Below are 12,741 nucleotides of genomic sequence, written 5' to 3' on the forward strand. Positions count from 1 at the left end.
TCCTCTTGGTTCATCTTAGACCGGTTAGACTGGGAAAAAAAAAAAAGAGCTTGTATGCTGGGCAAACTAATTTGTGACTGTGTGTGTGTTTACACACACATAGGTATTCTGAAAAGTACTTTTGTGTATACTTAAATATAATAAAGATATTTTAGGTTGGACATGGTGGCTCAAGCTTGTAATGATTTGGGAGGCTGAGGCTAGAAGATGGCTTGAGGCCAGGAGTTCAAGACTAGCCTGGGCAGCATAGCGAGATCCTATCTTTACAAACAATTAAAAAATTAGCCAGGTGTGGTGGTGTGCACCTGTAGCCATAACTACTTCTTAAGTCCAGGATTTTGAGGCTGCAGTGAGCTATGATCGCACTACTGCACTCCAGCCTGGACAATAGAGCAAGGCCCTGTCTCTAAAAAAGAAAGAAAAATGATTTATATTTCTTTAAATTAATATTTTCATGGAAATTTCTAATATTTCTAGAACAGAAAATATTAGAAAGAGATAGATATCTTAAGAACTTTTATCACACAAAAAGTTAGTTTTTGAAAAGGACTCCCTACTTCTGTGCGGCATTGTTTTTCTCAATTCTGAGTGAAAACAAGATTGGAAGGCTTGTGCTTTGCTGTGTTAGGAGTAGGTTCGAGGAACCATGAAGAGGAGAGAACATAGCATTTTATTACCCTCTCTTTTTTTAGTACTTCCTTCAAGATCAGTGACAAAATTCCTCTTTCTCTAGCCCTGCTTCCAGTTCGGTTGTAACTTCTATGAGCAGGTAACTCAGCAAGTCCATGTCCATTGCCTCATACCCTGGGCTGTTCTGTTCTTTCCGTTGGGCTCAAGAGTAAGAACTTGGCAGGAAAGAGATAGGACCCAGCTCCTGCGTGATTACTGAATAACTCGAAGCTTAACTCTTCCATGGAAATTTGGCAAAACATTTAGTACAAACAGCAGTCTCCAACTCCCTTGGGTTCCCAGTTTACTAGGTGAACATGACATTTTAATTAAGGTGAAATTAAACTTACCAAAATAAATCCTACATTATCATTTGGCAGCATTTAGCTGAGGCTCTCAAGGCATCTCATTGGAATTTGCCCAAATCCTCCTGTTAGGAAGTTCAGTTTCGGCTGCAGGGAAACCAAATCAAAACAGCAAATATTTATTGAACATGTCCTGTGCACACGGCACGGAGCCCTGGATGTACCAGGTACTTGATAAACATTCATGTTTGAAAAAAATCCAGGTCCAGAGTAGTTCTGCTAACTTAATAACAGGAAATATAGCACTTTAAATTCCTCCCAAATAGAAAGTTTAGATTATCAAGTAAGGTAAAAAATGCTTACTCATCCAGAAGAATTGACACCTCGTATGAACAGAAACATTGGGCAAGGGTATTCTTTGGAGGTTGAGCAAGAGAGAGTTGTGTGGGGTCAAAGCTTGTTGCCTTTATATTAGTTTGGGAAGTTGTAGGTGGTGAAAGAGAAATAGCAAAGGGAGGCTGGATGCGGTGGCTCACACCTGTAATCCCAGTGCTTTGGGAGGCCGAGGCAGCCGGATCACTTGAGCTCAGGAGTTCAAGACCAGCCTGGCTAACATGGCCAAACCCCGTCACTACAAACAAAAAAGTAGCCAGGCTTGGTGGCGCATGCCTGTAGTCCCAGCTACCTCAGGAGGCTGAGGTAGGAGGATTACTTGAGCCTGGGAGGTTGAGGCTGCAGGAAATTAAGTATGGTTTAAGGAGATGCATCATGGGTGCCAGGCTGACAAATAGGTAGACTTGTGGACTTAATTTAGTATCACCTTGACTGGATAAAGGAACACCTACAAACCTAAATAAAGCATTATTTTGGGTGTGTCTGGGAGGGTGTTTTCCAAGGACATTTGTGTGTGAGTCTGAGTGGACTAGGTGGAGAAGTCTCTGAGAGCCGTGACAGACTTTTCTTCTGCTTCCTTGGACATTAGAACTTCAAGCTCGGCCGGGCGCGGTGGCTCACGCCTGTAGTCCCAGCACTTTGGGAGGCCGAGGGGGCGGATCACGATATCAAGATATTGAGACTATCCTGGCCAACATGCTGAAACCCTGTCTCTGCTAAAAAAAAAAAATACAAAAATTAGCTGGGCGTGGTGGTGGGCGCCTCTAGTCCCAGCTACTCAGGAGGCTGAGGCAGGAGAATTGCTTGAACCTGGGAGGTGGAGTTTGCAGTGAGCCAAGATGGCACCACTGCACTCCAGCCTGGCGACAGAGCGAGACTCCGTCTCAAAAAAAAAACCAAAAAACAAAAAACAAACTTCAAGCTCACAGGCCTTTGGACACCAGGACTTAAACGAGAGACTCTCCAGGTCTTGAGGCTCTCACTTCCCTGGTTCTCAATGTAAAAATATGTTGAAACTTCTTTGATAAATGAAGAGGTTTTCTTGTACATCTGTATTTATGAAAGGTGAAATTTCTCAAGATCTCAGCTTCTGGGGCAGCTGTATATGCAGTGGTGACCCATTGTGTGTGTGTTTGAAGCAGGGTCTCACTCTGTCACCCATACTGGAGTGCAGTGGCACAATCACGGCTCACTGTAGCCTCGGCCTCCTGGGCTCAAGCAATCCTCCTGCATCAGCCTCCCCAGTAGCTGGGACTATAAGTGCAAATCATCACGACCGGCTAATTTTTCTATTTTTTATGGAGACGAGTTCTCCTTATGTTGCCCACACTGGTATCTAATTCCTGGGTTCAAGTGATCCAGCTGCCTCAACCTCCCAAAGTGCTGGGATTACTGATGTGAGCGACTGCACCCAGCTCATTGTAGTTTTTGATTGATTTTGTCAACTCTTAGAGTTGTCTGCCACTATATTTCATATGACGGCGATTATAATGCTGGGTGCATAACCAACCACAGTGATATGCATTTATACATTTTGCTTTTTGACCTACTTATAAACATGCTTTGTCTGCTCTTAACTGTTACATCCATGAGACTGTTATTATATCCGTCTTTGTTAAATAAAAATATATCATTGCTTATTTTATTATGTAAATTGACCTATGAAGTATTGTCTTTTTTTTTTCTTTTTGAGACGGGGTCTCAGTCTATCGCTCAGGCTGGTGTGCACTGGTGTGATGATGTGATCATAGCTCACTGCAGCTTCCATCTCCTGGGCTCAGCGATCCTCTGGCCTCAGACACTCGAGTGGCTGGGACTACAGGGATACACCACACTTAGTAGAGGCAGGTCTTACTGTTGCCCAGGCTGTCGTGTTTTCCTGTTTCTCCTGTTTTTTTTTTTTGAGACGGAGTCTCGCTCTGTCGCCAGGCTGGAGTGCAGTGGCAAGATCTCGGCTCACTGTGACCTCCGCCTCCCGAGTCAAGCGATTCTCCTACCTCAGCCTCCTGAGTAGCTGGGACTACAGGAATGTGCCACTATGTCCGGCTAATTTTGTATTTTTAGTAGAGGCGGGGTTTCACCAAGTTGGCCAGGCTGGTCTCAAACTCCCGACCTCAGGTGATCCGCCCGCCTCCGCCTTCCAGCGTGCTGGGATTACAGGCGTGAGCCACGGCTACTGGCCCTAAATCTCCTTTTAAAAATTTAAATAGGGCCGGGCGCGGTGGCTCACGCCTGTAATCCCAGCACCTTGGGAGGCCGAGGCGGGCGGATCACAAGGACAAGAGACTGAGACCATCCGGGCTAACATGGTGAAACCCCGTCTCTACGAAAAATACAAAAATTAGCCAGGGGTGGTGGCGCGCACCCGGGGAGGCTGAGGCAGAATTGCTTGAACCCGGGAGGCGGAGGTTGTAGTGAGCTGAGATCACAATACTGCACTCCAGCCTGGGCGATGGAGCCAGACTCCGTCTTGAAGAAAAGAAAAAAAAAAAAAAAAGAGTCTTTTAAATAATTTAAATTTTTTTCCCCAAAATTATATCTTTGGAACTTTTTCAGAATTTTTCTTTTTTTTTTTTTTTTGAGACGGAGTCTCACTGTCGCCCAGGCTAGAGTGCAGGGGCGCGATCTCGGCTCACTGCAAGCTCCGCCTCCCGGGCTCACGCCATTCTCCTGCCTCAGCCTCCCGTATAGCACCTGATCAAGAGCAGTGCTTCTCCACAAACTGGCTACTCCAAGTATGTGTTTGCTCATGCAGATTAGCCATTTCTTTATTTTTCACCTAAAAAAAACCCCTCCATTAAAGAGGTGTAAGAAAGTAATCTCAAGATTAGAGTAAGACGGCTCAGACTCATTCACAAAAAAGAGTACACACATTCCTCATTAATTTATCATTTAATATAAATGCTGACAGAAAGCAGATAAAGACCTTGTAGACACTTTCATATATGTACAATCCAAAAGGTGAATCACCTCCTTCTACTTGTTAAAATAAATCCTTTTATCTGCAACTCATGGGAGCCTTAAACACTAATTAGGAGCAACATGAGGCTGAGTCAGTTTCCAAGGTAATAAAGAAAGGAAATAGCATTTTAACAAAATGGGCATCTTTGATATAAACATGCAAACAAATAATACAAAATTGAAAAAAAATGGCCCTAGTACTCTCAAAAATCAGCAACAAGTGGGAACATGTACTTATTTAGACCCAGAGTTCTGCTGCCCTAAACATCTTCCTACTATTTCTTTTTTTCCACCACACTTGTTTTGAAAGCTGCTTAAAAAGCAGAAATATTAAGCAGATTAAAAACAAGAGAAAAACGGTCTATTTCAAATAGGGTTCTTTTTCCTACTCCAAAAGAACTCTCAGGAGATAAGGTCTTCAAATAAGACTTCACAGTTTGCCAGATTCTAAGGAATTATTCACAGCTTGTGAAATTCCAATCCATTCGTCTTCACCATTCCAACCTATTTGTCTTCACTTCTGTAAGCTGGAAACACTTGGAAAAAGTAAAATTTCACAAAATCCAGCAATTATAAAATTAGCTGTCACTTTAAGGCTCAATTTTTATTTTTTCCCCCAAACAGGTGGGTGGAGGCAGGCAAGAAAGAATAGGGAGCTGCGGCAATAAAAAAACAAAAAATGCAAGAAAACTTTAAAAAATGGTATGTCTACCACTAATTTATAAGGAGATTTAAATTCTATCCAAAACTGTAAGTGATTTCATAAAGTCACTTATAACCTGACTCAAATCTCATGGGCTCCTTTATTAACCAAGATTATTTTTGTCTTGTTAAATATACCTCTGCAGGGCACAATCACTTACAATCAATACGATTGGTAAATTACACAAGCTCTATCCCAAGCAAATATGCACCAATGTTAAAAAGTTATTTTTTTTTTTAAAAAAACAAAATAAAACAAAATAAAATCCACCCAAAAAGGTGATAATGACTGCAGAATGTCTCGGGGAGACTGGTATGAGCCTAAAGACCAAATTACCATAGTCAGAGAAAAAGGGCAGAAGGGGTGACAAGGGGAAGAGACCACACACACAAAGAGGAATCTCAAAACTGGAAAATGTTTAAGTGGGTGAAAGGTTTTGTTCATTACCTTAATTCACTTTTTCCATTTTTCTTGTACCCAAAAGTCATAGATTAATCATAAAGAAAGATAATGAGCCTCGTGGACTAATTAATTACAAAAAAAAAAAAGTTCCTTTTATTCCCAGGAAGCAGGAAGAGGAAAAAGGATGAACAGGAGAGAAGTGTGAAAATTTAGGCCAACGATCCATCTGGAAAAAATAATTCTCAGGACAGTGTCTTAGTTGAATAGAGTATGTAAAAACAATAAGCAAAAGCTAAATGCTTTTAAATCAGAGAACTATTTTATGGGGTAGTTCAGATATTATGAGAATGACAGCCAGTCACTGGAGAAAGATTACACAAATAAATGGTGATTACAAAAAAAAAAAAAAAAAAAACAGGCAAAAAAAAAAATAATAATAAAGCAACCAATTATTCACCCAATAGTTTGTTTCCAATCTTTTTCTTGACCCTTTCATACATTCACTGGGGTGGGGGACCACCTGACAGTTTCCAGTTATAAGATGACTCTGCGTGTACAACCTAAAATGGATGCCAAAGACTTGTGAGCTCTGTCTGCTTAGAGTTAGGACAGAAACAAAAACAAATCTGAAACAGTAAGACCTCAATACAAGAAAACAAGTCACCTTATCTAGTATAAAATAAACATTAGGATAACAAACTCCACAGGATTTTATTTTTCTAAATACACATTTTTGGACACAATATTATCTTGAGGTTTAAGTTCTTCCCCCTTATTGTGCCTTATTTTCTTGTGAAAATAAACTTTGTTCTCTAGGGATGTTTTGTTCAGGGATAAAGTTTAGGAGAGTTCAGTGTTTGCCTGAAAATCCAGAGGCTCTGAAAACAAGGATTCCAGTGGTGAGGTAAATCCCTTTATTACAAAAGGATTTCAAAGGGCTCTTTACCCACTTTGTTCAGTGCAGTATTGAAAACATACCTATTAGGAATAGATTATTAAATGGTGTTACTTATTCCTGGTGGTGACAGTCTTATTCTTTATTAACACTATAGCTAGTATTACTTATCAATTATAATCTATTACTTGTGAAAAGATCTTTAGTGAACACAGAAATAAAATCTTAAAAATTCAAATCTTAAGATTTACTTGCTACAATTAATAGTACCTTTTGACAAAAACAGCTTTCTTTTTGAAGTGGCTCAGAAAAGCTAAATTGAGAAAATGTTTAATAGTAACTATAATCAACCTACAACTCCCAATAAGTCATTTCAGCAGGAAAATTTCATAAACCTGAGCTGAAGCAACAAATAAATATAAAAATCATAGCTGTCCCAGGTAGAAAGGTATGAACGTGGATCAGCAAAATGGGCACTCAGGTAAAATGATGACAGTAGTAGATTGCTTGCTTGTTCAGGTGCTAATGATGAAAGTAAAATTTGCTTTAGTTTAGTAGCTCTAAAGGATAGGCAGATTTTTCAGGGGAAGAGATCACCTTGCAACACTGTAACCATATCACCAATTAAAAATTTAACACATTTAGACTCTTTTTAGGGGGAAAAATCTAAGTAAACACTGTAGTTAATTTCCAGGTAGATTATTAATCTCTCCTAAAAAGTAACTGGGCCATTCCTTTCAATGACATATAAATCGTTACAGGTGCTTTTTACAGATAGATTTTACAAATAAAACCGTTACTCAATTACTTAAAACGAGCAAAAAGAGAGTAGAAAAACGGTGAGACTGCTACCCACCACGATTTGCATATAAGTGACAGCAACTGAATACTTCTTTACTGAGACGGATCCTTTTTTTTAGTGAAAATATTTTTTCTTGAATTTTAACAATCTGTATATGTACTGACTATAGTTTTTTCTCACCAGTCACATACTCTAGAATTCCTTTACCCACCAGACCCATGACTTGACCACAGTGATAGCAGAAGCTGGGGTGGGCACAAATGCTTATACACAACATTATAAAAGATGACATTCACTGGCTTAGAGAAGCTGATGAATTTTCATTACTTTTACGTCTTATAAGGCTAGCTAACTTTAACAGTTAACTTTAGATAAATCTACTTACACAGTACAACCAACTCACAAATACTAAAAGGTTTCATGATCAAAATGGCTACTACTTCCCCCAAAACCAAAACAGAGTAAAGCACAAGTCTTTGGCTCTCCTTTAAAGAAAACAGCAGGTTACCATTCTTAACCAGACCTTTGTTTGCCTACCAGTAGGGCAAATACCACATTTGTGCATCACTGAGTAATAACACCATTAGAAAAGGCAACTTCACAGAAGTTATTGGCTAAGCGAATTCATTTGAATGCTCTGTTTTGAGGCAGCAAACTGTCACTTTTGCAGATTGGGGAGGGCAGTGGGTAAGTCAAGGGGAAATTACAGGGTGGAAAAAGGTCAAGAAAAAAAAAGACATTTATGGAAAAATGTGAACTTTGAGCTCCATCCTGAAGAACTCTGGAAAGTCTGATGGAGTTATATACTCAAAGTAGCAAATGAGAATCATACCAATGTTCTTTTAGGCAAAATAAATACATGGGAAAGAATAGAAGGGAAGGGAAATAAGATGGGAGAAAGGAATCACCAACATTAATGCTGTACCAAACAATTTTTTAAATACATTCTGAGTAGTTGAATATTTGTAGTTGGCATTAGGAACAGTGTCTTACCAATATCTAGAATAATATTACTAGAAATCTAGCTATCTCTTCTTTTAATTAGAAAAGTAATAAGGAATGGATCTTTGGTCACTTCAGCCTCTGTAAATTACCTAAGACAGGACAGTTACTGGACTTACCTTGTGACAAAATTATATATAAATTAGGCAAAAGAGCTACATATAAACCAGAAATGGAATCTAGATGTCTCATTCTCAGTTCTACCCTTTTCTAGAGACTCCTTGAAAAAACAGTATGTCAAAGTACTTTTATATTTCTCACTATAAATAAAATTCCCTTACCTATATATGAGTGAACACAATGCTTATTACTCCTACCTTAACCCATTCAAAATTGTTCATCTCAGATATCCAATTTTTGCTTTTGAATTTAGTGAAATACAAATAAAGTAATATTTAGAAGAAACTAATATTGTAGTAAGTAGAAAACATAGAAACTGTATTTCCTATCTGGTTTCATCTTTGTCTCTGAAAAAACAAAATTAAAAAAAATTAATACCTTTTAGATTTTGATTTTTAAAAAGTAGTTACAGAGTCAAGCAGTTATGCCCAAATATGCCATTTGTCCGTACAGGCTCATGATATCACAGAGAAAAGGAAAAGGAAAAAAAAAAAAAATTTGGGGGTGTTAGTGAATTCTAAAACCGCTGATGAGCACTAGGAAAACTGCAAGATTTTCCATTAAGTAAGGTGGAATGACCAATTTAAAATACATTATAGGCACAATGGGACAATATACCATTCTTCTGCCTTTCTACCCAACCAGATTAGCTCTAGAGTGTAGGACTATGGAGGGGTACAGCTCGAATTCAGGTTACAATTAGATTTTTTTCCCCCAAATGAAAATACATGAAAAGAGAAAGATATTATTTTAAGTCAAGTTTATACAGTGACTTTTCTGGTTTTCTTCAGAACAGGAATACTGAATAAATTAATCCCTGCTCCTGCGTACTTCACAGAATCAAAAAGGTGAAAGCCAAGAACGAGTGTATTTAAAGGAAATAAGAACAACAGAAATTGAGTTACTAAGAGGTTTCAAATAATATCCAAAAGGAATCTTTACTTTTACTCTAAACTTCAACGAAAGTTAATACCTCCAAATGATCTTCTAATACAAGAATCATTCTGAATTCCAAAGTGAATCAACTGCTTCTAAAATTTAGGATGATCTGACATATCCAAAGGAGATCGGTCCAAATCTGCCTATAAGAAGGTTGTAGTACAAAAATTAGCTGGACATGGTGGCGCACGCCTGTAGTGCCAGCTACTAGGGAGGCTGAGGTAAGAGAATCGCTTGAACCCGGGAGGCGGAGGTTGCAGTGAGCCGAGATCGACCCACTGCACTCCAGCCTGGTGACAGAAGGAGACTCCCTCTCAAAAAAAAAAAAGGTTGGAGGCCAATAATATTGCCTTTCAAAAATCTTGGGTCTCTGTCAGACATACAAAAGTTTCTTTCCTTCTCCCAATGAACAACAGGCATTTAAAGTGGAAATGTAAAAGGGTTTTAAGTAAAAGTCAAAAAGCAAACAGAAGCCAAAAAAAAAAAAAAAAAGCAAAAGCATATATATATATATATTTGTTTTTTTTTAAGGAAGAAAAATGTATAAGAAAATTGAAAAAAAAAAAAAGCCTCACCTTCATTCAGTGCTTCTACCACCTCCCAATCGGTCAATTTATCGCAACAGCTGCGCTCATGCGAAAAAATCCTTAAAACATACCCAATATATATACAGATATAACTATGTATATATGTATATATATAATATATATAAATTTTTATTTAAATAAAAAAGAAAGCTCGAATCCCAAGCCAATATGTGTATATCAAATCCTTGACCAGCCAGGTCTGTAGGGCATAATCAAATTCAATGTGAAATAGTATATAAACACGGTGCCTTGACTGGGCAAATTAAATAATTGCTACTCAAAAGAGTGTTCTGTTTGGACTCTCCTACTGGTAGGCAATGGAGGACTGTATTACCCTTCCCACCCCCACCACCCATTTGTTTAAGTTAACAGTATGATGGACACAGAGTTTAGACTGAGGTTGTTATGACCTCAGCAGGAGTTAAGGGTTAAGAAAATAAGAAATAAGAAAAATATAAACTCTCGTTTTTACCCAACCAAAGCAATGTAGTAACTTATTACATAACCAGTGCTTTCTAATTTAGTAGTAAAATCCAGAAAGGGAAACAAAAAATCAGGCAAATAGATGAATGGAGAGGGCGACTATATCAAACAGTCCCCACTAAACATGTTTTACAGGGTCTTAGTTAAGCACAGACACATGGCATCAGAATATGTGCAGCAGAATAATAGTAAAAAAAGTTCCTTACTCTTTTCAGCATTTTCATGAAGAAACATTTTCAACATTGGACAGCTAAGTCTATGAAAAATGACTTCAAACTATTTCCTACCTACTTATACTAATGATTCTGAGTAACAAGTGATCAATTCAAAAACTATCCTTAAGACTCAATCAGTTTACAAGTAAAACAAAAACATCCATTGAAATAATGTGGTTCTATTCATTTTAAGTTCAAATCAAATGTTGCAGTTTTAAAATGTGGTTGATTGTCCTGGTTTTTGAGCATCCTATGATTTCAGCAAAAGTTTAATTTGAAAAGCACTGCTTCAAATTTCCAACCATGAGTTGAATGCAGGTGAATCACCAAACATGTATTTTCAGTGCTAACAAGTTATAGTTAATTCTTAATCAACATTTAAATCTAATTAAATACTGACTCAGCTTTCTCATTATATTCAGAAAATGCAAATGATCCTTAATATGAAAATGAGGACTTCAAAAGTTGGTAATTCTCTTTGAAAAACTGAAAATAAAAACGAAATAAAACCCTCCAAAACAAACAAAAAATTTCAATGTCAAGAAAAACATACCTATCCAGTGAAGCTAGTGATCTAGAAAGGGATAAAGAATTCCAAATAACAGCTCTGGGAAAAGTTGGTTTGCTGCACATTTTCTAATAACTCAGTCTAGTACTGTCTGTTTCTCAAGCACCACAGAATTCTCTGAAAGCTGATGTTTTTGGTCTGTTTTAAGTTTACGGGGTGGTGAGAACTGATAAGGATTGGGGGTAAGGAATTATACAAATTATACACTGGGTATGTAATACCAAAATACAAGAAAACCTACTTCATTAAGATCATACAATTAATCAAACAGAGTGTATATATAATATCTTTTTTTCTTTTAAAGCCCTGGATCCAAGGCGTCCAAAGTTATTAAAATAAAGTTCATTCACAGAACAAAAACAAATTTAATCTGAATTGCTTGCAGATACTGCTAATTTTCTTTTTCTTTAAATTAAAAAAATGCATTAATGTGAACTATGTGCAGGGTTTGTTTTTAGTAGTGGTGTTTGTGCACATTGCCTCTGGTGAATTTCCTGGATTTCTCTGACCGCTCTTAAGAGAAACAGTTTAGAAGTTATGCGTTCTCCTACCCCTATGCCCGACAAACTGATTAGGAGCAGAAGATAAAAGTAGGACTCCTCATATTTTAAGGAGCAGAACTGGGAGTAACTCCTGATCTCTGGGAGTCATTGTTATCCCCTCCTCCCTCAGGGTCCTCTGATAGGTTCAGAGAGCTGGTCTTGTTTGATAGGAGGCTGATACTCTCTTGTGTCAAGGCTGATCCATTTGGTACATCACTGCTGACATTTTAAAATTTTGAAAAAGAAGAGAGAGAAAAATGATTAGTACAAAAATATCAACAGGGGCTATCATTTAGCATGATAAAAAATATATAAATGGCTTCCAAATTTTAATCTACAGCCCCTTATCCATGTTTTAGCACAGGGTTGGCAAACTAAAGCTAGCCAGGTGCGTATTTTTTTTCAGATGTGTATTTTTGTAACTAAAGTTTTATTGGAATACAGCCTGCTCATTTGTTTAGCATATTATCCACTGCTTTCAAACCATAGAGAAGAGTTGAGCATTGTGACAAAAACTGTAAGGCCCATATCTTAAAATACTACCTGGCCTTTAAGAAAAGTACTTATCCCTGATTTAGCAGGTTTGCTACTATAAAAAATAATTTTGAGCTCATGTCTATAATCTTAGCACTTTCGGAGGCCAAAGCAGGCAGATCACTTGAGTTCAGGAGTTGGAGACCAGCCTGGCCAACACGGTGAAACCCTGTCTCTACTAAAAACACAAAAATTGGCCTGGTGGTGCGTGCCTGTAAAAACCTACTTGGGAGGCAGAGGCACAAGAATTGCTTGAACCTGAGAGGCAGAGGTTTCAATGAGCCAAGATCGCACCACTACACTCTAGCCTTAGTGATAGAATGAGATTTTGTCAAAAAAAAAAAAAAAAAAAGCCAGGTGCAGTGGCTCATGCCTGTAATCCTAGCACTTTGGGAGGCTGAGGCAGGTGGATCACAAGGTCAGGAGTTTGAGACCAGCCTGGCTAAGACAGTGAAACCCTGTCTCTATTAAAAATGCAAAAACTAGCCAGGTGTGGTGGCACGCGCCTGTAGTCCCAGCTACTCAGGTGGCTGAGGCAGGAGACTTGCTTAAACCCAGGAGGCGGAAGTTGCAGTGAGCCGAGACCATGCCATTGCACTCTAGCCTGGGTGACACAGTAAG

The 12,741-nt window shown here is 38.3% G+C and overlaps 1 protein-coding gene across 4 annotated transcripts in view; it reads right to left on the reverse strand.

Moving 5' to 3' along the window:
- Nucleotides 1-4,240: 4,240 nt before the first annotated feature.
- RC3H1 (ring finger and CCCH-type domains 1) overlaps nt 4,241-12,741 on the reverse strand; it is a 95,012-nt gene continuing 86,511 nt past the window's right edge. For 2 of the 4 annotated variants that reach the window (XM_033199498.1, XM_033199500.1), the window contains exon 20: nt 4,241-11,802. In XM_033199498.1, coding sequence (XP_033055389.1) covers nt 11,652-11,802 — 151 coding nt within the window. In that variant the 3' untranslated portion in view covers nt 4,241-11,651. Of the gene's footprint in view, nt 11,806-12,741 lie in introns of all 4 variants that reach the window. The other 2 variants (XM_033199499.1, XM_033199497.1) reach the window with 1 other exon arrangement.

Source organism: Trachypithecus francoisi, unplaced genomic scaffold, assembly GCF_009764315.1.
Source record: "Trachypithecus francoisi isolate TF-2019V2 unplaced genomic scaffold, Tfra_2.0 Lachesis_group5, whole genome shotgun sequence".
In the NCBI taxonomy this organism is placed as follows: Eukaryota; Metazoa; Chordata; class Mammalia; order Primates; family Cercopithecidae; genus Trachypithecus; species Trachypithecus francoisi.